We start from the raw sequence: 27,940 nt of genomic DNA on the forward strand, positions 1-27,940 counted from the left end.
AAGGATATGTGGGTGTCAAGAATCCCTTGGTGAAGAACTAATTCTTTGTTGATTTTGAAGTGTAGCGCAAGTTTTCCCGATGTTGTGTTTTGAGCAGATGCCAGGACGCTCTTTCTTGTCTTGTTTCGTAAGGAGTCTCGACCAGCACAAGAGCTCCGTCTATTCAGAGATACTGTAGTCTATTTTAGTTAGTTTACGTCAGGACAGGCAGATGACGTCAGGACACGCAGATGACATCATAAGATTATCAACGCGTCATGGTATTAGGTTCCATGGTGGGCAATTCCCTGGGCCAGAAGCTCTGTGCACCGTAATGTAGAGTGCTAAAACGCCATCGAGATGGGTAAGTGTTGTTACTGGAAGCTTGGTAGATTAGATGTTACTGTTATAGACTTCTGGTGTATATACCAGTGTCTGTGTGTGGAATGTGAATATGCCATTATTAATAATAAATTATTATAATAAATAGCAGAGGTGCCATGACGGCCGCTCCACACTAGCGCCAAACATGTTTTTAACCTGCTTTTAAATTTGGTTAGGGATAGGATTTAGGGTGTGTGGGGATCTGCGTGTGGGGGAAGGCTGGGAGTGTCACTCGGATGCTGCCTGTTCTTCAACCGACCCCCTAGCCCCCAAAACTGACCTCCCTAGAAAAAGAGGATAGGCTAGGATCAAATAATTCCTATTACATGTATTAACATTTTTAATTTTGGGGGTTGCGCTCTCTCGTTTCCGTTGCGATGATAACCTAAAAGGGTTCCTGCAATGTATCGATCCTGATCCTGATCCTGAATGCCTAATTTGTACGCCTAATTTTAATAGAATTGTCCAAACAGTGTCGCTAATATTGTGCTAAAAGATGAATTCTAGAACAATGTCCAGACAGACACCACTTGGCAAAAAAAATGTCAGTGCTGGGAGATGAAAAAAAAAACTACCTCGCTACCTGAACGGCTTTATGTTGAGAATAACCCGAACCTGTTCCTGGAAGTTAGTCTGAAAGTGACTTGATGTAGTTTATGGTTGTAAGAGAACATTTTCTGTCATTCAAAATGAACCCAGAGGCTAGACTGTACCTGTGCAGCGTGCAACCTGGGATGGGAGATTGCCTGCAGGTCGAGTGCGCGAGTTGACCAGGCAGAAAGTCAGGTCAGGTCAATGACTGTGTAAATGGTGATGCAGGCCTACAAAGGAGAGTGCGTGAGTGCACCCTGTAAGAACAGTGGTAGCTGGTAGATCAAGACGGGTACCTGTGAGCACAGAGCAGTGGTAGCTGGTAGATCAAGACGGGTACCTGTGAGCACAGAGCAGTGGTAGCTGGTAGATCAAGACGAGTACCTGTGAGCACAGAGCAGTGGTAGCTGGTAGATCAAGACGGGTACCTGTGAGCACAGAGCAGTGGTAGCTGGTAGATCAAGACGGGTACCTGTGAGCACAGAGCAGTGGTACCTGGTAGATCAAGACCGGTACCTGTGAGCACAGAGCAGTGGTAGCTGGTAGATCAAGACCGGTACCTGTGAGCACAGAGCAGTGGTAGCTGGTAGATCAAGACCGGTACCTGTGAGCACAGAGCAGTGGTAGCTGGTTGATCAAGACGGGTACCTGTGAGCACAGAGCAGGGGTAGCTGGTTGGTCAAGACGGGTACATGTGAGCACAGAGCAGTGGTACCTGGTAGATCAAGACGGGAAGCTGTGAGCATAGAACATGAGTACCTGGTAGATCAAGACAGGTAACTGTGAGCACAGAACAGTGGCACCTTGTAGATCAAGTGTGTGTGTGTGTGTGTGTGTGTGTGTGTGTGTGTGTGTGTGTGTGTGTGTGTGTGTGTGTGTGTATGTGTGTGTGTGTTCGTGTTCTCTGTACGTCTTTGTGTGAGGCCGTCTGCTTGCATATCTATCATTAGGTGAGATTGATTACATTAACACATAATAGCTGTTTTAATAGAACAGACATTCTCAGAAAAGGTTATTTTTTTTCTGATGTAGGTAATAGTGTTCACTAGACGTGTATACATCAATCTGATTGTATGTGTGGCAAATTAATTGAACATACTCACACTATTGATTTTATTTTTCGTTTGTTCTGTAGATATACAAATGCAGCTGTAAAAACAACAACATCAACAACAACAAAAACAACAACAACTACAACAACCACACCAACAACAACAACGTCATTGTCATAAGACATTCCAACAGCCATGTCGCAGAGGTCACCAGGGACGAGTCGCTCAAGTAATGATGACGTCACAACAGGGTCCACGAGACAAGAATTAGACCCATACAATGTGGATGAATTCCTGAATCAGAAAAACGCGGAGTATGTGTCCAACGCAGTACCAACCATAGTTTTTATTGCCGTGGTAATGGTAGCGGGCATAGTGGGTAACACACTCGTCTTCAATGTGTACTACAGGAGGTTCAAACCCAGCGTTTCGAGAACTTGCATTTTGGCCATGAGTAACCTTGATTTTCTCCTCGACGTCTGTGCACTTCCTTTGCAGATAACGGAGATATGTTTCAGTGCCACGTTTTACTCTGTATGGGCTTGCAAGATGTCAAGAAGTTTCTCACTTTTCCTGGTCCTGTTCTCTGCCATCGTATTGGTTGCTGTGTCTGTCGAAAGACAGACAGTGATCTGCAGCAAACGACACCTGTCTTTGAAATCCGGTTACTTGTGTATCCTATACTGTGGTGTTGCTGCGTTCGTTCTTGCCTTGCCTTATGCGGTGGTTACCGGAAAACACACGCTACGTTTTCCGGGCTCAAATATTACTGGCGCTCAGTGCTCGATCAGTGATGAGTACAAGTTTTCTGCTTTCTTCAATGTGTATACCAGCATTGTTGGTCTTGCGTATGTGCTGTGTGTCGTCATCATGAGCGTGTCATATGGGAGAATAGTGCGTCATCTGTGGTTCCACAAGAAAACCATGGCAACGTTCACGTCTTCAACAGATGCCGCCTTGTCTCTCTCACGACACGATCTAAATACACAGCTGCAGACAGAAAAAAAATCAGAGGTCAAAGGCCAGGTCAAGGACATTCCCAAGCGCACAACGATCATGATGTTTGTTCTGACAATGATGTTCGTTTCTACCTATCTCCCTTACCTTGTCATTAAAATGCTTGACCAACGAACCTCTGGAGAATTCACGCGGTCTTTGGACCTTAACTTCGGCCTGATTGGTCTGCGTTTATATTTCATCAACAGCGCTGTCAACCCTATCGTCTACTGTTTTTTCTCGCGCAGATTTCGTGATGAGTGTCTTCGTCTGTTTTGGGATAAGAGAAGGTGATTTCATTTGTACCGTCTGTGTGATCATTTTTCTTTGTAATGTGTGTGTAGGTGTGTGTGTGGGTACCTGGTTGATCAAGACAGGTAGATGTGAGCACAGAACAATGGCAGCGGATAGATAGATCAAGACGGGTAGCTGTGCGCATAGAACAAAGGTACCTGGTAGATCAAGACAGGTGTCTGTGGGCACGGAACAGTGGTACTTGGTTAATCAAGACAGGTAGCCGTTCGCACAGAACAGTGATATTTGATAGATCATGACAGGTAGCTGCGAGCTCAGAACTGTGGTACCTTGTAGGTCAAGACAGATAGCTGTGAGCACAGAACAGGGGTACCTTGTAAATCAAGACAGGTAGCTGTGAGGGGATCAGCTCGTTACTCCCCCGGCTCGTTTCTCCCCCGGCTCGTTATTCCCCCTTAGGGTTAGGGTTAGTAACAAGCCGGGGGAGTAACGAGCCGGGGGAAGTAACGATACGGGGGAGTAACGAGATGCTCCCGCTGTGAGCACAGAACAGTGGTACCTTGTAGATCAAGACAGGTAGCTGTGAGCACAGAACAGTGGTACCTTGTAGATCACGACAGGTAGCTGTGAGCACAGAACTGTGGTACCTTGTAGGTCAAGACAGGTAGCTGTGAGCACAATCAATCAATCAATCAATGAGTCTTATATCGCGCATATTCCGTGGGTACAGTTCTAGGCGCTCTGCAGTGATGCCGTGTGAGATGAAATTTTATACGGCCAGTAGATTGCAGCCATTTCGGCGCATATTTACCTTTCACGGCCTATTATTCCAAGTCACACGGGTATAGGTAGACAATTATTAACTGTGCCTAAGCAATTTTGCCAGGAAAGACCCTTTTGTCAATCGTGGGATCTTTAACGTGCACACCCAATGTAGTGTACACGGGGGGAGGTTCGGACACCGAAGAGAGTCTGCACACAAAGTTGACTCTGTGAAATAAATTTCCGCCGAACCTGGGATCGAACTCACGCTGACAGCGGCCAACTGAATACAAATCCAGCGCGCTACCAACTGAGCTATATCCCCGCCTCACAACAGAACAGTGGTACCTTGTAGATCAAGACAGGTAGCTGTGAGCACAGACCTGTGGTACCTTGTAGGTCAAAACAGGTAGCTGTGAGCACAGAACAGTGGTACCTTGTAGATCAAGACAGGTAGCTGTGAGCACATAACAGTGGTACCTTGTAGATCAAGACAGGTAGCTGTGAACACAGAACTGTGGTACCTTGTAGGCCAAGACAGGTAGCTGTGAGCACAGAACAGTGGTACCTTGTAGATCAAGACAGGTAGCTGTGAGCACAGAACAGTGCTACCTTGTAGATCAAGACAGGTAGCTGTGAGCACAGAACTGTGGTACCTTGTAGGTCAAGACAGGTAGCTGTGAGCACAGAACAGTGATACCTTGTAGATCAAGACAGGTAGCTGTGAGCACAGAACAGTGGTACCTTGTAGATCAAGACAGGTAGCTGTGAGCACAGAACAGTGTTACCTTGTAGATCAAGACAGGTAGCTGTGAGCACAGAACAGTGTTACCTTGTAGATCAAGACCAGTAGCTGTGAGCACAGAACAGTGTTACATTGTATATCAAGACAGGTAGCTGTGAGCACAGAACAGTGTTACCTTGTAGATCAAGACAGGTAGCTGTGAGCACAGAACAGTGTTACCTTGTAGATCAAGACAGGTAGCTGTGAGCACAGAACAGTGTTACCTTGTAGATCAAGCCAGGTAGCTCTGATCACAGAACAGTGTTACCTTAAAGATCAAGACCAGTAGCTGTGAGCACAGAACAGTGGTAACTGGTAGATCAAGACAGGTAGCTGTGAGCACATCACAGTGGTACCTGGTTGATCAAGACGACTGTCTGTATTGGGATAAACAGATCGGCGATATGCTATTATTTGATACTGTATAATTGTGACGTGTAACATTTTGTATCGTGCATTATGGTTGATTTCTGTGTGTGTATGTGTGTGTGTGTGTGTGTGTGTGTGTTTGTGTGTGTGTGTGTGTTGCGCGGCCGAGTCTGCTTGCATATCTGTCTCTGTGTCTTTAAGTGATATTAATTACAGTTACAAATTAGAGCTGTTTTGATTTTCTTAATCTATCTTAGAAAATGTTATTTGTTTCTGATGTAGATAAAAGTGTTCACTAGACGTCCATACATCAATGTGTTTATATGTGTGGCAAATTGTTTGAACATACTCACAATATTGATTGTTTTTTTCGTTTGTTCTAGATATACAAATGCAGCTGTGAAAACAACACCACCAAGAACAACAATGATGACATCAACATTTTCTACAACAATAATAGCATCAACATTTTCTACAACGGCACCGTCACCGTCAATAGATATTCCAAGGAACATGCTGGAGAGTTCACCACGGACAACAGCATCAACAACGTCACCGTCACCGTCAATAGATATTCCAAGGAACATGCTGGAGAGTTCACCACGGACAAGTCGCTCAAGTAATGATGACGTCACAACAGGGTCCATGAGCCCAAAATTAGACTCGTTATTCCATGCACTGTCATCATCAATGAATTTCTGAATCAGAAAAAAACGCGGAGTTTGTGTCCAACTAAGTACCAAACATAGTGTTCCTTGTCGTGTTGATGATAGTGGGCATAGTGGGTAACACACTCGTCTTCAATGTGTACTACATGAAGTTCTAACCCAGCGTTTCGAGAACTTGCATTCTGGCCATGAGTAACTGTGATTTCCTCATCAACGTATGTGCAATTCCTTTGCAAATAGTAGAGATATATGTTTTAGTGCCACGTTTTACTCTGGGTGGGCTTGCAAGATGTCAAGAAGTGTCACCATTGTCTTGGTCCTGTTCTCTGCTACCGTATTGGTTGATGTGTCTGTCGAAAGACAGAAAGTGCATGATTTGCAGCATGCGGCAGAAAATTCACCTGTCTTTGAAAACCGGCTACATGTGTGTCCTATTCTGTGGCGTTGCTTCGTTCGTTCTTGCCTTGCCTTATGCGGTGCTTACCGGAAAGTGCACGCGAAGTTTTCCGGACTCAAATATTACTGGCGCTCAGTGTTCGGTCAGTGATGAGTACAAGTCTTCTGCTTTCGTCATTGTTTATAACGGCATGGTTGCTCTTGCGTATGTGCTGTGTGTCGTCATCATGGGCGTGCCATAAATTATGGAAGAATAGTGCGTGATCTGTGGCACCACAAGAAAATCATGGCAACGTTCACGTCTGCAAGAGAAAAAGCTCGAAGAAATAACTGCTGGTTTTATTTCAAAAAGCGGCGATCGAACGCGAGAGTCAAGACCGAGTTTCAACAACGACAAAGCGACGAATATGCTGAAGAAGTACGTGTATCATACGTTACAGAACGTAGTGTGCCTTGCTCTTTGTCGTCAAAGATAAAACGTCACCGAAAAAAATATGGACGAAGAACAAACAACAACCAGCTTTGTTACGCCCCATTTTGTCGCATCGGCCCATTTTGACGTATTAGACAAATTACGACAGAATTGGCCGATTTTTGCGACAAAATGGGCCACCCTCATGCCTTATTTTATCGCATCGGCCCATTTTTTGGCATTACGACATAACGGGTCTACTCTCATACCCCAATGTGTCGTACTTGCTGAACAAGCCCGTTGTTTATAGACATGGTGTATGCAAACATTCCCATCCTTCTGTCCGTCCGTCATTCAGTCAGTCAGTTAGTCATTCAGTCAGAGAGTCCGCCCTTTAGCCAATCTGTCAGTCCTTCTGCCATCCATACGTATATTCGTTTGTCTCTAAAACTAAGTGTGAAACAGCTCTCTCTCTCTCTCTCTCTCTCTCTCTCTCTCTCTCTCTCTCTCTCTCTCTCTCTCTCTCTCTCTCTCTCTCTCTCTCTCTCTCTCTCTCTCTCTCTCTCTGTCTGCCTATCTGTCAGAGTTACCATATTTCCATCACGAAGGTTGTGAGATATTGGATAGCTATGGGTGAATGGATAGCTATGGGTGAAGTGTCTGGCGACATTACCTACAATTTCAAGTGTCTCTCCATCTGTCTGTCTGTCTGTCTGTCTGTCTGTCCAAACGTCCGTCTACATCAAACTTGTTCACACGATTTTTGGATGTTACCAGTTTTACAGAAATGGTTAATGGGGACATGCATCTGTCTGTCTGTCTGTCTGTCTGAATGTCTGTCTTTCTGTCTGCCTATCTGTCAGAGTTACCATATTTCCATCACGAAGGTTGTGAGATATTGGATAGATTTGGGTGAAAAATAATGTTCAGCCACGGTGTAATGTGAATGATAGTCCCTCTTAGTGTGTGTGTGTGTCTGTCACTCGGTCTTTCAAAAGTATTTGATGAAACTGATGTGTGTGTATCTGTCTATGCAGACAGACAGACAGAAACATGTCCCCAATAACCCCCTCTGAAAATATTTATTATCTAACTATCGTGTGAACAAGTTTGAAATAGACGGACGATTGGACAGACAGATGGGGAGACACTCGAAAATGTATACACACAAAAGTCTACACATACCCACTCACACTCATGAACTAGGTGTTTTTTTATGCTGATGCAAGTAAGCAAACGGGACTGGCCTTCCTGAGCTAAACATCAAAATATCTACACTCGCGGCCCATTTTGTCGCAGGTGCGACAATTTGGGCAATGTGCGATAAAATGGGGCATGAGGATGGCCCATATGTTGTCTTATTGCGTCAAAATGGGCCGATGCGACAAAATGGGGCGTAACACAGCTTTGCAACAGATGCCACCTTGTCTCCCACTCGACCCGTACACTACTACTACACAGCTGCAGACAGAAAAAAACTCAAAAGTCAGTGACCAGGTCAAGGACATTCCCAAGCGCACAACGATCATGATGTTTGTTCTGACCGTGATGCTGGTTTAAACAGTTTTTATTCAACAATTCGTATGCATTTGAACATGGTACATGTTACGGATCATCAACAAGCTCAAGCTTATGGTGGTGACTCTAATAGTCGGGTAGCTGAAATCTGTAGCTTGCCAAAAAAATGGGACGCTAAACGTTGAGGGTTACAAGCATCCACCTGGTCTCAATGGAGAGTCTGGCCGTGGTGTAGTGTAGTCTAGGTAGGTGGACATTCTGAATTTGGTTTGTTTGGCCGCCATGACACTTTTCAAAATGGCCGCCTGAAAATCTTATGCGGGCCATATCTCACGTGTTATATGGACTAAAGTGACAAACTAAAGGGCTACGTATATGTATTTTGACATGAAGAATTCACATATGCAAGAATAAACATGATCTGAGTAGGTGGACATTCTGAATTTGGATATTATGGCCGCCATGACACTTTTCAAAATGCCACCACAATCTACATTTTTCTTCATATCTCAGCTTATATTTGGGATAAACTCAAAAACATGGAGTCAGTTCCTATGTTTTGCATGATGACAAAGTCAATGGTGGCACAAAAAATAACCCTAACATTCACATTTCCTTACAAAAATTAAATATTTGACAAAATAGCTCTGTGCGATGTACGAATTTAGTAAGTATTATCTTTCTGAATTTGCTATCTTAGACAATGCCATATCAGCGTCCAAAGAGTTTACTCCATATTGCTTTGGAGAACAACAAATTGAAATCAATGATGACAAGAAAATACAAACATTGGGTGGTGATATAAACTGAAAATTGTAATATTTCTGAAACACCAATGATACTATATAGCATAATTATCATGCTAATTATGCACTTTCAGTACACAACAACTCTGACTCTTCAATACACAAGAACAATGTCAAATACCATAGTACAACATGATGCACACACGTTTATGCATTACACTCGTTAGGTCTTCCCTTTTTAGCAATGAACATGTAATGATGGCACAATAATGGGTATGTAACATTATAAGAAACGATTTGTCGCTTCTGGATCACTGAGTATGACAGGCTACATGCCTCCATGGAAACAGAACAATAGTTTCTCAGGCACAAAGTGGTATTTCAAGGCTTAGTTGCGTAGCCCTGCCAAAGTGTGTGGGTTTCTGCAGTCTTTGCATCGGCATGCTCTTGTGCATCCCTGTCCACTGGACCAACATCTGCAGCGTCTTGTAGCACAAGATGTGCAGCCACAATCTATGAGCTCGAGAAAACGTTGTCTTGTGTCAGTTGTGGGTGCACGACTCAGCAGGATGGGCTCAATCACGTCGCCAGTCTCCTTCGTGACCAGCTTCCATCCACTGTTGACAACAGCCGGTAGGTGTGGCTTAGTTTCCAGAGCCCGCCTCCACACAAGTGCCTGGTAGTGAGATCTCTTGATGTGTAGGTTCAAAGCATCTTGTGTGGGGGGGGGGAAGTTCTCAAGCGTTTTCTTCACGCTGTGGAAAACGTCGCATCGCAGCGGCTGTGTGGACGTGTGCTGGGTGTTCGGGTTGTAGAGTTTGCAGACAAATGATTCTGCATCCATGAGCACTTCCTAGGGGGTAAAAAATCAAGGGTCTGCCAAACCCGGCAAATGCAGCAGGCAGCCCAGAGATCCCTAAGTACCTCTCCCAATTATAGTACTTTTCGGCAATATTTACAGTTTCAAATTGTTAGGATAGCTTCTTTGTGATTTTATAGAGGTGTTCTGGGGAAACTGAAAGGTAGCCTCGTTAGGGGACAACTATTCAAACCCATATCCTCATCACTTTGTTTCTCGATTGAGAATAATCATTTATAGATGACTATTTTTCAGTTCCCTTGTTTGGGTGTATTTGTGTGTACTGTCCTCTCAGTGATTGAGGCTTCTCCGTATTGTTGTGTGTACTGATGGTACAGGTAAATGTGGGGAGTGGTGTGGTTGTTTGTTCAACCCTTCTCATTATTTTGTCTGTGTACTGTATGTACAGGTTGACAGGGGGAGGTAGTGTGTTGGTTGTTTCATAAGGTGGTTTAGCAACGAAACAATTCATCCCTTTTTGGAAGATGAGGGTGGTCCGCCCAAGGGCAGACCGGAGTGTAGGTATTAGACAAACGTTTTGCCTATTGTCGCTTTGGCAGCTTGGGGATTCTGTAGTTACTTGTTGAGTGGTCCCGTGGCCGTTTTCGTTGTTGGTTGCGGTGTTCGCGTCTTTCCCTGTCTTCCTCGTAGTCACGGTGGCGTTGTACCAAAGTTTGTTCATCCTTGATGAATTTTTGGAGGCTGAGTTTCAGCATGTTGAGGGCTTCTTCATCTTTACCCGCGATGGCGAGGGCTTCGTCGCGGAGACATTTGATGGTTTCTGTCTCGTTTTCAATTTCCCCCTCGGTGGCCCCTTTCAAAAAGGGTACACACCGGTTCTTCTTGATTGCGAGTGTTATCGATTGTTTCGCTGTGGTTAAGAACCGGTGTGTACCCTTTTTGAAAGGGGCCACCGACTTCAACCCAGGTTTGAACGGCTCAACTGCAGAGAACAATTTCGGGACATTTTAAGGGAAAACAACAATTCCCTCCAACACCAATTCGCCGAATTCATCGAGGGGGAAATTGGAAGTGCTCTAACGTACGAAGTATACATCTCTGGAGCAAACAATACAAACATACCGCATTTAAATTAACAACTACAGGCCTGAACACATGAATCTTCATATACAATCCATGAGTTCGGTTGTTTTCTGAATCTAGATTTGCCGTGCTCAAACGTTCATCACAAGCAATTTCCCGCAAGGCAAGTAACTCATACTTTGTCTAGCGACAAGAGTAGTTTCCCTTCTTTTCACTCAGTTTCTTCGACAAGAGACTGCAATCCGACGGTCAGTTTTCAACAATATTTCATTTAATAAACAGATCACACGCAACCAAATGCACACATCTCATCAATTTAAACAACATAAAGCGGTTTCATACACTATTTTCCCCAGAAAACTGAACTTCATACAGTTTTTAACGTTGGAACACGGGTGCAAAAGTTCGTCTGCTAGTCCCATTTGACGAAAGAACATTATCCTAAGCGATACCAAAACATTATACAGAACACACAATATCTGCCTTTGCCGCCACAGCAGAATAACAGCATATCTGTGTACTTGATTTTAGTCCAAAATAGGAAAACTGACAAGAAGTGTTAACAGAATGGAATGATTTGCACGGAACTATACAACCGCGCATTAATCGATCGCCTGCGCAGGTTGACTGGTTGAGTAAATAGGATTCGATCCAACTTTCGCAAAAAACCTCCTCTTTTCTTTGAATAACTGAAGAAAGGTCTCGATAAGTTTCGCCATAATTCTTGCGTTGGCACTTAGAAACTGGGCAGGCGAAACATTGTCTAGCTTGGTTTTTTGATTGGCGCTCAATCGAATGAATACGCCCTCTCAAAGCTCGATCTCCTGCTGTTCCGCCTCCCGGTATGTGATGAAGTCTGTTATTTTGAGGGCCTCACCTGAACGTGGCTGTGTGTTCAGAAAAACGGTAGGATCCAGGTCTACACGGCCTCCGTCCAGCGGCGTCGCGGCGCCCGTGCCGGTCGTTGACCTCTGCAATAACTTGTCGAGGGACGTTGCTGCCGTAGCCGCTGTCGTCGCCGGTGATGTCGCCGCTGCCTGCTCTCTTGACAGTGGCCCATCGTCGCCCTGAAGTTCACGTATCAGAGCCAAAGTAGCAACATGGTGGCTCGGCTTTAGTTTGAGTTCAGTCACACTGGCCCTCGTGGCATTTACCAGTGCGATGTGCGTGTCAAAACCGGCCTCCACCAACATTTCTGCCACCGTAGAAGGGAGCTGTTTGACCCACTTGTCAAACTTGAATTTGGAACTGTCTCTGTCAGTCATTTTGCACTGCTGCGTATAAACATTTTGAAGTGAAAAGAACTGAGAAAAAATTTCCAAGTCAGCTTAGCTGGCAAAAAACTTTGCTGCTGCTGCGCTGGTGTACAAAAGCTGACTGACTACACTGACTACAAAAGCTAACAATCACATATCCAGGTGCAGGAATATTTTACTTAATAGGCCATACACACACAACTGCCACACGATACAGGGTCCCTCTCACGTGCATTCCGACCCATCCGCCGAACACGTTACTCCAAGGTGTAACCCATCCCGCAGAAGGGACCGACTGCACGAGAGAGCGAGCTGAGCGCACTCACACAAATTTAAACTTTATTTATTCTAAATAACACATTGAACATCTTTGAAGCTTCGGATATAACTCGATGAAACAAAAAAGAACCAAAACTGAAAACATGTCCCAACAGTTGTTAGTCCACCTCTCTCTTCACCCGACCCCCACACTCACATATTGTGTGTCTGAAAAGCTCTAAAACGCACTGGCACACACGCACACACATTGACTTACACAGAGTCCATTTAGAAAGATGTTCAGTAATTGCGATAAAACATCACGGTGTTTTTTTCCCGCCACTGCTTATCCACGTGTAAAAATATTTCCCATAAGACAGCGCGAGTGGAGAAACTACGTCATATCATAGGGGAATCCCCTACCGGAGCAGGATCGGAGCAGGAACGGAGCAGAACCGGAGCGTGTGTGTGAGAGGGCAGGTGGAGAGCGGAGACAATTGTCTTGCTCCGCTCCACCCTTGCTCCGCCTGTGTGTGAGCCCCCCTTTAGGAGAAGAACTAATTCTTTGTTGATTTTGAAGTTTAGCGCAAGTTTTCCATCAACGTTGTGTTTTGAGCGGATGCCCAGGACGCTCTTTCTTGTCTTGTTTTGTAAGTAGTCTTGACCAGCACGAGAGCTCCGTCTATTTTAGTTAGTTTACGTCAGGACATGCAGATGACGTCAGGACACGCAGATGACATCATAAGATTATCAACGCGTCATGGTATTAGGTTTCATGGTGGGCAATTCCCTGGGCCAGAAGCTCTGCACCGAAAAGAAGTGTGCTAAAACGCCAATGAGATGGGTAAGTGTTGTTACTGGAAGCTTGGTAGATTAGATGTTACTGGTATAGACTTCTGGTGTATATACCAGTGTCTGTGTGTGGAATGTGAATATGCCATTAATACATTATCATAATAAATAGCAGAGGTGCCATGACGGCCGCTCCGCACTAGCGCCAAACATGTTTTTAACCTGCTTTTAAATTTGGTTAGGGATAGGATTTAGGGGGTGTGGGGATCTGCGTGTGGCGGAAGGCTGGGAGTGTCACTCGGATGCTGCCTGTTCTTCAACCGCCCCCCTAGCCCCCAAAACTGACCTCCCTAGAAAAAGAGGATAGGCTAGGATCAAATAATTCCTATAATTAACATTTTTAATTTTAGGGGTTGTGCTCTCTCGTTTCCGTTGCGATGATAACCTAAAAGGGTTCCTGCAATGTATCGATCCTGATCCTGATCCTGAATGCGTGTTACAACTGCTTTATGTTGAGAATAACCCGAACCTGTTCCTGGAAGTTAGTCTGAAAGTGACTTGATGTAGTTTATGGTTGTAATGCTACTCTTACACTGTGCCGATCGAATTGCCCTTGCGAATAGAATTTTCCAATAATTCACAATGATCGGGACATGGTCGCAAGACATTCGTAAATGTTCTTAACCATTCGCCACCATTCGTCTCTTGTTTTGAACATAGCAACATGTTCCTAATATTCGCAAAGAAGTCATATTCTTAACTTTTTTGCAACGTACTGGTAAGATTTCACAAGACATTCGTAATCATCGCAATGTATTCGTAACGCTCGCAAGACATTCGCAACCATTCGTTATGCCTGTCTCACACTGTGCCTTGCGAACATTCGTAATCATCGCAATGTATTCGTCAGGCTCGCAAGGCATTCGCAAACAGTCGTTATGCCTGTCTTACACTGTGCCGAATATCCTTGCGAATATAGATTCGTATGCATTCGCAATGATCAGTAGACATTCGCAAGCAGTCGCAACCATTCGTAAGACATTCGCAAGGATTCGTAAGGCTTCGAATGGTCAATATTTTTCCTGTCCATTAGTCTCTTTTTTTTTGCCAAATACAACATGTTCATATACACATTTCTTGCGAATGTCTTACGACTAGTTGCGAGTGCTTGCGAATGTGTACCGATCATTGCGAACGCTTTGCGAGCGCTACGAATACCTTTACGATGATTACGAATCTATGGCTTGCGAATATTAGGAGCATGTTGCTAATATTCGCAACAAGAGACGAATGGTTAAGAACATTTACGAATGTCTTGCGATCATGTCCCGATCATTACGAATTATTGGTGAATTCTATTCGCAAGGGAACTTCGGCACAGTATAAGAGCAGTATTACGAACAATGCGAATTGCATAAGCGCTTTATTCGTAAAATGTTTGCAAGCACTCGCAACGTTCGTAATACATCCGCAAGACATTCGTATATGGATTTGTATGCATTCGCAATGATCGGTAACGCTTCGAATTGTCAATATTTTTTCCTGTCCATTCGTCTCTTTTTTTGCCGAATACAACATGTTCATATTCGCAAGGATATTCGGCACAGTGCAAGACAGGCCTTAGAGAACATTTTCTGTAATTCAAAATGAACCCCGAGGCTAGACTGTTGTACCTGTGCAGCGTGCAACCTGGGATGGGAGATTGCCTGCAGGTCGAGTGCGCGAGTAGATCAGGCAGAAAGTCAGGTCAGGTCAATGACTGTGTAACTGGTGATGCAGGCCTACAAATGAGAGTGCGTGAGTGCACCCTGTAAAAACAGTGGTAGCTGGTAGATCAAGACGGGTACCTGTGAGCACAGAGCAGTGGTAGCTGGTTGATCAAGACGGGTACCTGTGAGCACAGAGCAGGGGTAGCTGGTTGATCAAGACGGGTACCTGTGAGCACAGAACAGTTGTACCTGGTAGATCAAGACGGGTACCTGTGAGCACAGAACAGTGGTACCTGGTAGATCAAATGTGTGTGTGTGTGTGTGTGTGTGTGTGTGTGTGTGTGTGTGTGTGTGTGTGTGTGTGTGTTCGTGTTCTCTGTGCGTCAGTTTGTGAGGCCGTGTCTGCTTGCATATCTGTCACTAGAATGAATACCCGCTTCGCCGGGTAGACGGCTTCGCCGGGAAGAAGTACTTAGAGCCGTACGCCGAACTATGGACCCGCCAAGCTTAGGTCCCTCCCAGATTCGTGGAATGGGAACAGCACGAAAATGATTCAGTGGCCATAATGCCATTCCTGACCATATCGAGTCCCATCCTTGTCGACGAATGTAACCGTGTTAATCACCTTTGGAGGCGAACTCCACTCAAACAGGACTGAGCAAGTTATGGCTTCTCAAAGGAAGGCCAGTACATAAAATTACACAAAAGCCGCCAGACCACATCACAAACAGAACTGAAGAATGCACAGGTGTTGCTTACATAGAGACACACACACTCACACACACACACACACAAACACAGAGAAGCCGTATCTATAGAGAGATAGATGACAGTGTATTTTTCGCGTGGCTATAAATTGATTCGACCTTTGCACTTTTACAGTGAGGATAATTTACGGGTCCAATTTACGTTCTGTACACTGCGTTGACCTTCTAAAAATAGGTAACAGTAACAGAACGCCGGCAAAGAAACTACAATGGGAAGAAGGATAACTTCCTCATTGGGCATGCTTAGAAATGAGAATGGCTAAATACGAGTTATTCCCCTTTTCTACATGCTGACCAGGCTGTCTCCTGCTTTGTCATGACTAATACAGTCGATCTTTCTCATGCTGTGACTTGCTTTATTTTCACATTTTCGGTATTTAAAACAGCAAACACACACACACACATAAACTGAAGAAGTTTCCATTCTGATTCGGTTATTTTATTTGGTGCTATATGTTTGCTTCACATTGTTTCTTCTTTTACATTGCTAAACACATCCATAATGCATGCATGGCTCATTCGAAAGAGGGCAACTGAATAACTGATGCCCAATAGCAATAAATACTGAACAACTGAACAATAAATAGCAATAAATGATGACAGCGCCAAGTTTTTAAGTACAAAGTGAAATCATGTGACTGGACAAAGGCACAATTACAAAATACAAATAAAAAAATCGAGGCTCATTTTAAATTAAGTTCTCAGCTCATGGGGAAGCATAAGGTGACCCTAGAAACCGAAATTAGGAGACCTCCCGCCCCCAGGGCAGACTACAAAAAAAAAAGGGGGGGGGGGCTAATTTGTGAAAAAGTATAAAAGGAATCGAAAACTGTATACATGTATTTAGTTAATACCCCAAAAATTGTATAGTATATACAATGTCAGACCCTAAAGAAAGTTTGTTAGTCTTTGCTTAGGCAAAACAAAGCAAAATAGCCTGTTTACGGTATCCCGACCAACCCTATTTTTCTAGACCAACCCTAGACTTTTTTTTTTGGCATTTGGAAAAAAAGAAAAAGAAAAAAAAATCAATTTTGTTCCTGTTTTTTTGCAAAATAATTTAAAAAGATGGTTATAAAATTTTTTTAAGAAAAGCCGACCTACCGACCCTCTTTTTGTGTGCCTATGTTACTGTAAACAGACTAAAAGGTACATCAGAAACAACACACCAGGGAGGGTCCAAAATTGTATCAAAATATAGATGGTAGGGAATTCAAAATAAAAAAGACAATAGACAAAACATGTACTTCGGCTCATAGAGCCTTCTTTAATTTTTGACTCATTAAGTCCATGCTCCGAGAGTCCTTTTTTTAATTTTGAATTGCCTACCATCTATTTTTTTTATACAATTTTGGACCCTCTTTGTACGGAGAGAGTTGGCAATTGTTAATCACATTCTCTCATCTCATTGACTCTCCTTCAGCTCCTTGGTAACATGCGTTCCCGTCTCTGCCAGGATTGGACACAGCAGCAGATAACCGGTAAATATGTAACAGGCATAAATGGCAAAATAGCTCGCCTCGCCTGATAATATATGAGACAACTGTTCTACTACAAAGTCTTTCTTGGGAGGCTTGGCTAATTTACTCGCTCGTTTTACACGGGGTTCCATCGTTTTCTTTTCTAATCGGAAAACCTTGCTCCTCAGTTTGTTGACCTTCTGCCAAAGTTCCGCTTCACGAGGGGATGGGGAAGATGACGACTTTGATGCTTTACATCCTATGTCCTCCAGGATCGCCTGAATGTCATCTAAAAAAGAAAACACACATAAAATAACATAACCATAACAAGTTACAACCTGGAAGAAATTAAAACACGTGTAATTAAATCACAAAATGAAAATAAACAATAGCGTAGGAAGGCAGGCCAGAAATGAAGTGTATTAGCAACTATGGATACGATGTGGAACAATGATGGAATTGACCTTGTTTGGTACTGAATGGGTGAGGCCATTAGAACTGTACCCACGGAATACGCGCTATATAAGCTTCATATTGATTGATTGATTGACTGATTGATTAGGACAACAGTACCAGGTAAACTCCTCACACACCATGCCTCTTTCTTTCTTTCTTTATTTGGTGTTTAACGTCGTTTTCAACCACGAAGCTTATATCGCGACGGGGAAAGGGGGGGGGGGGGGGAGATGGGAATAGAGCCACTTAATTGTTTCTTGTTACACCATGCCTCTAACAGGATATGTTTCCCATCTTTACGTGTTGGAACTACAGGTACAATTTCATCCATCCATGCATCCGCCCTATACAGCTTCTTCTTCTTCTTCTGCGCTCGTGGGCTGAAACTCCCACGTGCACTCATTTTTTTTGCACAAGTGGAATTTTACGTGTATGATCGTTTTTACCCCGCCATTTAGGCAGCCATACGCCGCTTTCGGAGGAAGCGTGCGGGGTATTTTTGTGTTTCTAAAACCCACCGAACTCTGACATGGATTACAAGATCTTGTGCTTGCGTGTACACACCAAGGGGGATAAGTCACTAGCAGGTCTGCACATAAGTTGACCTGGGAGATCGGAAACATCTCCACACTTAACCCACCAGGCGGCCGCGACCGGGATTCGAACCCTCGACCTTCCGAGTTAATAGACCGACGTCTTACCACCCCGCCACAGCGCCCGTCACCCTATACAGCAATTATCAACTATGTAATGGATGGGTTTAAACATTTTTTGATGTCAGGGTGTTCTTCATGGTTAAAAATCTCTTACCTGGTTGAACAATTTGTGCATCAGGCGACAGGTCGGTGCTGGCTTCATTTGTAGCTACCCTTTGCGATGGTGGCTTCCTCCCACTAGCAACCTGCAAATGCACAGCTCTTTAACTGACAAACTCACAACCAACACCCAGTCACAATGAAACAATTCTCCCAATTTCATGGCATTGGTCTTAGGCCACACAAAAAAGTGTATGTTTCTCGTAAGGCAAAACAAAAAATAATCTGTTTACAGTATCCGGACCGACCCTATTTTTTTCCCACCGGCCCTAGACTTTTTTGGGGGCATTAAAAAATGAAATTAAAATATTCAGATGGCTAAAATACAAAAATAAAAAGCCGACCTACCGACGCTATTTTTGGGGGGCCTATGTTACCTTAAACAGACTTTTTTTGTGGCCTAACATGACTAAAGGTGGAGATTTTTTTTCTAAACTTTTTTTTTTTAAACCATCTTTTTAACTTATTTTGTTGAAAAACAGGAAAACAATTGATTTTCGAATACCCCTTTTATTTTTGAAAATGCAAAATAAAAGTCTAGGGTCGTCGGGAAAACATAGGTAGGGTCAGGTGACCAGAAACATACAACTTTTTTGTTGTTGACGCCGACCCTATACTTTTTTTGCCATTTGGGGCTGTTTTTTGGCAAAATAAGTTCATCATATCATCATAATCAAGACGTCGATCCAAAATAAGTAACTTTTTTTTGTTGGCCTTATCATTTTTTTGCGCTAAATGCAAACAGGCATTATTTGATGGGAACAATGCTGGTTTTTTTCAATTCTTACATCAGCCTCAAACTTGTCATTACTCAACCTGCATTTAATAGTGTGCTTCATTGGTTTGCAAAAACCTAAAACCAATAAATAAATAACCTTCGGTGGTGGATTGGGCACTGCAAACAATGTCGGGACAGCATTCCACACAAGTGATCCTCTCTGCAGGATTGTTTTACTGGTTGGCCTCAAAGTGATCAGTACAAAGCTTGAGACCTTGAACATCAGCTGGCTGCAGCTTTTCAAAGTCCTCTCGCCTTGTGAATTGCATCCATATTCTGCACCTAGTTTGACAATAAAAACAACAATGTTATTGTTAAACTAAGCAAAAAGGAAAGACAAAAAATAAATCAGATCTTCAGTCTAAATCTAACGCTCTGCCTGAACGCAAAACGGATGAGTGATGTACCTTTGTACTGTAGTTTTCCCGTAAGCAAGGTTTGATAAAGATTTCGGCAAATATGATCACGGGTAGTTTGTCATCAAGTGTAAACTGTTGTTTTGTACTGACTGCTGACTCACACTCACAGTCGTAAGTACAGTGTACACAGGCACAGATACACACGCAGACACACGCGTACATAGTACAGCTAGTACAGAAATCTCAGGATGAACCGATCCATGCTATGTTTGTAATATTTCATTTGCATATTAGTTCTATAAATACTGTAGTATCATAGCAGACAAAAATGCCCAGAGACAGTTGGCTTATCTGAGTGAGTTGACTCGAGCCATTGCATTCTCATTCTGAAGAAGGTAAACCTGATGAAATAATCACTGCACAACCCACCTTTTTTCTTCTTTAGGGAACTTGTGGAAAGTTTTCCCGAAGCAGCTCTGTTTGTAACGGGCGTTCTTGCAACAAAAAGCCGAGCACAATTTACCACCACCTCGCACGCGATCGGTACCTACGCGATCCGCCATTTTGTTTTCGCCGTCAGCATGTGACTAGGGACGATAACCCACAAACACTTTTTCGCATTTTCTTCGCAAGTTCCACGTCTTCCTTATGTACAGTGTTTGACGCCGGGAATATCCGAAGACGCTCAGCGCAGTGGACAGCGCAGTGTAGTAACTTACAACTGAACGGGAAAGCCACACGAAGGAAGGGAGATAAACGCCAAACACTGGAGAAGATAAGGAAGAGTTACTTATAATGGTGAAATGAACACAAAAACGAAAATGAGTTCAGCGCTGCGCGCTGAGAGCACGTGTTGAAATATCTCATCGATGATATTGTGTCCGGGGTGTAGCTGAATACGGTGTCCAAATTTGAAAAAGATCCACCGAGAACTTTGGCGTTGTGATGTGGTGTAGCGGCTATGGTGTGTCGGTATGGGGGCCCGGGTAAGCTGAGGTGGAACCAAAATAGCTGAGGTGGAACCAAAATCGGTTCCGCGCTGCGCGCTGAGAGCACGTGTTGAAATATCGACCAGGTTGTGTCGTGTCCCGGGTCTACTTGAATATGCCCACCAAATTTGAAGCAGATCCATCGAGAACTTTGGCCGTGCATCGCGCACAGACACACAGACACACAGACAGATACACAGACAGACACACAGACACTAGTCGTATATATATATATAGATAAGGTGAGATTGATTACAGTAACACATAAGAGCTGTTTTAATAGAACAAACATTCTCAGAAAATGTTATTTTTTTCTGATGTAGTAGGTAATAGTGTTCACTAGACGTGTATACATCAATCTGATTGTATGTGTGGCAAATTAATTGAACATACTCACACTATTGATTTTATTTTTCGTTTGTTCTGTAGATATACAAATGCAGCTGTAAAAACAACAACATCAACAACAACAAAAACAACAACAACAACTGCAACAACCACACCAACAACAACGTCATTGTCATAAGACATTCCAACAGCCATGCTGGAGAGTTCACCAGGGACGAGTCGCTCAAGTAATGATGACGTCACAACAGGGTCCACGAGACAAGAATTAAACCCAGACAATGTGGATGAATTCCTGAATCAGAAAAACGCGGAGTTTGTGTCCAACGCAGTACCAACCATAGTTTTTCTTGTCGTGTTAATGGTAGTGGGCATAGTGGGTAACACACTTGCCTTCAATGTGTACTACAGGAGGTTCAAACCCAGCGTTTCGAGAACTTACATTTTGGCCATGAGTAACCTTGATTTTCTCCTCAACGTCTGTGCAATTCCTTTGCAGATAACGGAGATATGTTTCAATGCCACGTTTTACTCTTTATGGGCTTGCAAGATGTCAAGAAGTGTCACACTTTTCCTGGTCCTGTTCTCTGCCAAAGTATTGGTTGCTGTGTCTGTCGAAAGACAGAAAGCGATCTGCAGCAAACAATACCTGTCTTTGAAATCCGCGTACTTGTGTATCCTATTCTGTGGCATTGCTTCTTTCGTTTTTGCCTTGCCTTATGCGGTGCTTATCGGAAAAAGCACGCGACGTTTTCCGGACTCAAATATTACTGGCGCTCAGTGTTCGTTCAGTGATGAGTACAAGTCTTCTGCTTTTCTCATTGTTTATAACAGCATGGTTGCTCTTGCGTATGTGCTGTGTGTCGTCATCATGAGCGTGTCGTATGGGAGAATAGTGCATCATCTGTGGCAACACAAGAAAACCATGGCAACTGCTACACAGCTGCAGACAGAAAAAATATCAGCGGTCAAAGGCCAGGTCAAGGACGTTCCCATGCGCACAACGATCATGATGTTTGTTCTGACCGTGATGTTCGTTTCTACCTATCTCCCTTACCTCGTCATTAGAATGCTTGACCAACGAACCTCTGGAGAATTCACGCGGTCTTTGGACCTGAACTTGAGCCTGATTGGTCTGCGTTTATATTTCATCAACAGCGCTGTCAACCCTATCGTCTACTGTTTTTGCTCGCGCAGATTTCGTAATGAGTGTCGTCGTCTGTTTTGGGATAAGAGAAGGTGATTTCATTTGTACCGTCTGTGTGATCATTTGTCTTTGTAATGTGTGTGTAGGTGTGTGTGTGGGTACCTGGTTGATCAAGACAGGTAGATGTGAGCACAGCACAATGGCAGCGGATAGATAGATCAAGACGGGTAGCTGTGCGCACAGAACAAAGGTACCTGGTAGATCAAGACAGGTGTCTGTGGGCACGGAACAGTGGTACTTGGTTAATCAAGACAGGTAGCCGTTCGCACAGAACAGTGATATTTGATAGATCATGACAGGTAGCTGCGAGCTCAGAACTGTGGTACCTTGTAGGTCAAGACAGGTAGCTGTGAGCACAGAACAGGGGTACCTTGTAAATCAAGACAGGTAGCTATGAGGGGATCAGCTCGTTACTCCCCCGGCTCGTTTCTCCCCCGGCTCGTTACTCCCCCTTAGGGTTAGGGTTAGTAACAAGCCGGGGGAGTAACGAGCCGGGGGAAGTAACGATACGGGGGAGTAACGAGATGCTCCCGCTGTGAGCACAGAACAGTGGTACCTTGTAGATCAAGACAGGTAGCTGTGAGCACAAAACAGTGGTACCTTGTAGATCAAGACAGGTAGCTGTGAGCACAGAACTGTGGTACCTTGTAGGTCAAGACAGGTAGCTGTGAGCACAGAACAGTGGTACCTTGTAGATCAAGGCAGGTAGCTGTGAGCACAGACCTGTGGTACCTTGTAGGTCAAGACAGGTAGCTGTGAGCACAGAACAGTGGTACCTTGTAGATCAAGACAGGTAGCTGTGAGCACAGAACAGTGGTACCTTGTAGATTAAGACAGGTAGCTGTGAGCACAGAACGGTGGTACCTTGTAGGTCAAGACAGGTAGCTGTGAGCACAGAACAGTGGTACCTTGTAGATCAAGACAGGTAGCTGTGAGGGGGTCAGCTCGTTACTCCCCCGGCTCGTTACTCCCCCGGCTCGTTACTCCCCCGGCTCGTTACTCCCCCTTAGGGTTAGGGTTAGTAACAAGCCGGGGGAGTAACGAGCCGGGGGAAGTAACGATACGGTTTCTCCCCGAGAAACCCATCTCCCCGAGAAACCCTTCCGCCATTTGCGAAAACAACCGTCGTCAGCTACGACCGGTATCGATGAAGACTCCACTCGTCTAGTCATCTGCGCCGATGTAGTCCCTTGCTCGCCACCATCGTCCCGCGCTTCTCCCGTGTAAGGACCCTCCCTAGTACACGCCATGGAAATCCCTCATGGAAACTCCTAAAGAATTTAACCAAGTCTTAATACAACATTCTCTAAAACCATCTCTTCTTCCAAACGTTCATGTACCACTCATACATTCTCGTTCATTCTACGTTCACATTCCGTCCACATATCAATATCCAAACTAACACTTAATCTATGAATAACACTCCACCTACAAAGCATGACCGTCTTAAACATAACATAAATGCGTAGCAATTATGTTCAAGAAATTCCCCATGAAAAACCGTGATACAATTACATCAAGAATTCTCTCAAAGCTTCACACTAAGATTTGGTGCACTTTGTATACACCGTAACCTTTACACTCCAGCTATGTATTCCAACGTCAATAATATACAACATAGTAAATCATAGACCCGTCTCTTGAAAGAGTACTTGTTCCCAGAACAAGTCTGACACGCGCCGACAACCTTCCCGGTTGAAAATCTCAAACGCTGTGTCGTTATTTACCCCAGACCAGCTACATGTCTCAAAACACAGCTCATCTCAAGCTATGGTTTTCTCGTGCAACGCACCAAACTCGAGATAACGCTTCACCGGTCAGCTACGCATCGCCCTTCGCTATTTAGGGAGGTTAAAAACACGACGTGGTTTCACCTCACAAATATGCTACTCACATCTTTGTGACACTGTGAGCACAGAACAGTGGTACCTGGTAGATCAAGACAGGTAGCTGTGAGCACAGAACTGTGGTACCTTGTAGGTCAAGACAGGTAGCTGTGAGCACAGAACTGTGGTACCTTGTAGGTCAAGACAGGTAGCTGTGAGCACAGAACTGTGGTACCTTGTAGGTCAAGAAAGGTAGCTGTGAGCACAGAACTGTGGTACCTTGTAGATCAAGAAAGGTAGCTGTGAGCACAGAACTGTGGTACCTTGTAGGTCAAGACAGGTAGCTGTGAGCACAGAACAGTGGTACCTTGTAGGTCAAGACAGGTAGCTGTGAGCACAGAACAGTGGTACCTTGTAGGTCAAGACAGGTAGCTGTGAGCACAGAACAGTGGTACCTTGTAGATCAAGAAAGGTAGCTGTGAGCACAGAACTGTGGTACCTTGTAGGTCAAGAAAGGTAGCTGTGAGCACAGAACTGTGGTACCTTGTAGGTCAAGAAAGGTAGCTGTGAGCACAGAACAGTGGTACCATGTAGATCAAGAAAGGTAGCTGTGAGCACAGAACTGTGGTACCTTGTAGGTCAAGACAGGTAGCTGTGAGCACAGAACAGTGGTACCTTGTAGATCAAGACAGGTAGCTGTGAGCACAGAACTGTGGTACCTTGTAGGTCAAGACAGGTAGCTGTGAGCACAGAACAGTGGTACCTTGTAGATCAAGACAGGTAGCTGTGAGCACAGAACTGTGGTACCTTGTAGGTCAAGACAGGTAGCTGTGAGCACAGAACAGTGGTACCTTGTAGATCAAGACAGGTAGCTGTGAGCACAGAACTGTGGTACCTTGTAGATCAAGACAGGTAGCTGTGAGCACAGAACAGTGGTACCTTGTAGATCAAGACAGGTAGCTGTGAGCACAGAACTGTGGTACCTTGTAGGTCAAGACAGGTAGCTGTGAGCACAGAACAGTGGTACCTTGTAGATCAAGACAGGTAGCTGTGAGGGGGTCAGCTCGTTACTCCCCCGGCTCGTTACTCCCCCGGCTCGTTACTCCCCCGGCTCGTTACTCCCCCTTAGGGTTAGGGTTAGTAACAAGCCGGGGGAGTAACGAGCCGGGGGAAGTAACGATGCGGGGGAGTAACGAGATACTCCCGCTGTGAGCACAGAACTGTGGTACCTTGTAGGTCAAGACAGGTAGCTGTGAGCACAGAACTGTGGTACCTTGTAGGTCAAGACAGGTAGCTGTGAGCATAGAACAGTGGTACCTTGTAGATCAAGACAGGTAGCTGTGAGCACAGAACAGTGTTACCTTGTAGATCAAGACAGGTAGCTGTGAGCACGGAGCAGTGTTACCTCGTAGATCAAGACAGGTAGCTGTGAGCACAGAACAGTGTTACCTTGTAGATCAAGACAGGTAGCTGTGAGCACAGAATAGTGTTACCTTGTAGATCAAGACAGGTAGCTGTGAGCACAGAACAGTGTTACCTTGTAGATCAAGACAGGTAGCTGTGAGCACAGAACAGTGTTACCTTGTAGATCAAGACAGGTAGCTCTGATCACAGAACAGTGTTACCTTGAAGATCAAGACCAGTAGCTGTGAGCACAGAACAATGGTAACTGGTAGATCAAGACAGGTAGCTGTGAGCACATCACAGTGGTACCTGGTTGATCAAGACGACTGTCTGTATTGGGATGAACAGATCGGCGATATGCTATTATTTGATACTGTATAATTGTGACGTGTAACATTTTGTATCGTGCATTATGGTTGATTTCTCTGTGCGTATGTGTGTGTGTGTGTGTGTGTGTGTGTGTGTGTGTGTGTGTGTGTGTGTGTGTGTGTGTGTGTGTGTGTGTGTGTGTGTGTGTGTGTGCGTGTGTGTGTGTGTGTGTGTGTGTGTTGCGCGGCCGAGTCTGCTTGCATATCTGTCTCTGTGTCTTTAAGTGATATTAATTACAGTTACAAATTAGAGCTGTTTTGATTTTCTTCATCTTTCTTAGAAAATGTTATTTGTTTCTGATGTAGATAAAAGTGTTCACTAGACGTCTATACATCAATGTGTTTATATGTGTGGCAAATTGTTTGAACATACTCACAATATTGATTGTTTTTCTCGTTTGTTCTAGATATACAAATGCAGCTGTAAAAACAACACCACCAAGAACAACAATGATGACATCAACATTTTCTACAACAATAATAGCATCAACATTTTCTACAACGGCACCGTCACCGTCAATAGATATTCCAAGGAACATGCTGGAGAGTTCACCACGGACAACAGCATCAACAACGTCACCGTCACCGTCAATAGATATTCCAAAGAACATGCTGGAGAGTTCACCACGGACAAGTCGCTCAAGTAATGATGACGTCACAACAGGGTCCATGAGCCCAAAATTAGACTCGTTATTCCATGCACTGTCATCATCAATGAATTTCTGAATCAGAAAAAAACGCGGAGTTTGTGTCCAACTAAGTACCAAACATAGTGTTCCTTGTCGTGTTGATGATAGTGGGCATAGTGGGTAACACACTCGTCTTCCATGTGTACTACATGAGGTTCTAACCCAGCGTTTCGAGAACTTGCATTCTGGCCATGAGTAACTGTGATTTTCTCACCAACGTATGTGCAATTCCTTTGCAAATAGTAGAGATATATGTTTTAGTGCCACGTTTTACTCTGGGTGGGCTTGCAAGATGTCAAGAAGTGTCACCATTGTCTTGGTCCTGTTCTCTGCTACCGTATTGGTTGATGTGTCTGTCGAAAGACAGAAAGTGCATGATTTGCAGCATGCGGCAGAAAATTCACCTGTCTTTGAAAACCGGCTACATGTGTGTCCTATTCTGTGGCGTTGCTTCGTTCGTTCTTGCCTTGCCTTATGCGGTGCTTACCGGAAAGTGCACGCGAAGTTTTCCGGACTCAAATGTTACTGGCGCTCAGTGTTCGGTCAGTGATGAGTACAAGTCTTCTGCTTTCGTCATTGTTTATAACGGCATGGTTGCTCTTGCGTATGTGCTGTGTGTCGTCATCATGGGCGTGCCATAAATTATGGAAGAATAGTGCGTGATCTGTGGCACCACAAGAAAATCATGGCAACGTTCACGTCTGCAAGAGAAAAAGCTCGAAGAAATAACTGCTGGTTTTATTTCAAAAAGCGGCGATCGAACGCGAGAGTCAAGACCGAGTTTCAACAACGACAAAGCGACGAATATGCTGAAGAAGTACGTGTATCATACGTTACAGAACGTAGTGTGCCTTGCTCTTTGTCGTCAAAGATAAAACGTCACCGAAAAAAATATGGACGAAGAACAAACAACAACCAGCTTTGTTACGCCCCATTTTGTCGCATCGGCCCATTTTGACGCATTAGACAAATTACGACAGAATTGGCCGATTTTTGCGACAAAATGGGCCACCCTCATGCCTCATTTTATCGCATCGGCCCATTTTTTGGCATTACGACATAACGGGTCTACTCTCATACCCCAATGTGTCGTACTTGCTGAACAAGCCCGTTGTTTATAGACATGGTGTATGCAAACATTCCCATCCTTCTGTCCGTCCGTCATTCAGTCAGTCAGTTAGTCATTCAGTCAGAGAGTCCGCCCTTTAGCCAATCTGTCAGTCCTTCTGTCCGTCTGCCATCCATACGTATATTCGTTTGTCTCTAAAACTAAGTGTGAAACAGCTCTCTCTCTCTCTCTCTCTCTCTCTCTCTCTCTCTCTCTCTCTCTCTCTCTCTCTCTCTCTCTCTCTCTCTCTCTCTCTCTCTCTCTCTCTCTCTCTCTCTCTCTCTGTCTGCCTATCTGTCAGAGTTACCATATTTCCATCACGAAGGTTGTGAGATATTGGATAGCTATGGGTGAAGTGTCTGGCGACATTACCTACAATTTCAAGTGTCTCTCCATCTGTCTCTCCATCTGTCTGTCTGTCTGTCTGTCTGTCTGTCTGTCTGTCTGTCAGTCTGTCTGTCTGTCCAAACGTCCGTCTACATCAAACTTGTTCACACGATTTTTGGATGTTACCAGTTTTACAGAAATGGTTAATGGGG

General features: G+C 44.3%; 2 protein-coding genes and 1 long non-coding RNA gene across 4 annotated transcripts; 2 read left to right on the plus strand and 1 right to left on the minus strand.

Annotated features, from left to right (window-relative positions):
* The first annotated feature begins 264 nt into the window (after positions 1-264).
* On the plus strand, positions 265-6,148 carry LOC138980866 (neuropeptide S receptor-like). The gene is made up of 3 exons (XM_070353742.1): positions 265-343; positions 2,090-3,292; positions 5,556-6,148. Exons 2-3 carry the CDS (start codon positions 2,202-2,204, stop codon positions 5,872-5,874), a joined length of 1,410 nt encoding a protein of 469 aa, XP_070209843.1. The 5' UTR covers positions 265-343; positions 2,090-2,201; the 3' UTR covers positions 5,875-6,148.
* Positions 6,149-13,094: 6,946 nt separating this feature from the next.
* LOC138980156 (neuropeptide S receptor-like) lies at positions 13,095-26,604 on the plus strand. Its single transcript, XM_070352983.1, has 3 exons — positions 13,095-13,173; positions 20,884-22,038; positions 26,012-26,604. The coding sequence occupies exons 2-3, from the start codon at positions 20,996-20,998 to the stop codon at positions 26,328-26,330; spliced, it is 1,362 nt and encodes a 453-aa protein (XP_070209084.1). The 5' UTR covers positions 13,095-13,173; positions 20,884-20,995; the 3' UTR covers positions 26,331-26,604.
* On the minus strand, positions 16,021-19,401 carry LOC138980157 (uncharacterized). Of its 2 annotated transcripts, XR_011460256.1 has the most exons (3): positions 19,204-19,401; positions 18,324-18,414; positions 16,021-17,346 (listed from the first exon to the last, which is right to left on the minus strand). It is a non-coding gene; the product is annotated as an uncharacterized lncRNA (long non-coding RNA). The 2 variants fall into 2 exon arrangements; XR_011460255.1 differs by having other exon boundaries at positions 18,324-19,241.
* Positions 26,605-27,940: the final 1,336 nt, after the last annotated feature.

Source organism: Littorina saxatilis, linkage group LG11 (genome assembly GCF_037325665.1).
Source record: "Littorina saxatilis isolate snail1 linkage group LG11, US_GU_Lsax_2.0, whole genome shotgun sequence".
Lineage (NCBI taxonomy): Eukaryota > Metazoa > Mollusca > Gastropoda > Littorinimorpha > Littorinidae > Littorina > Littorina saxatilis.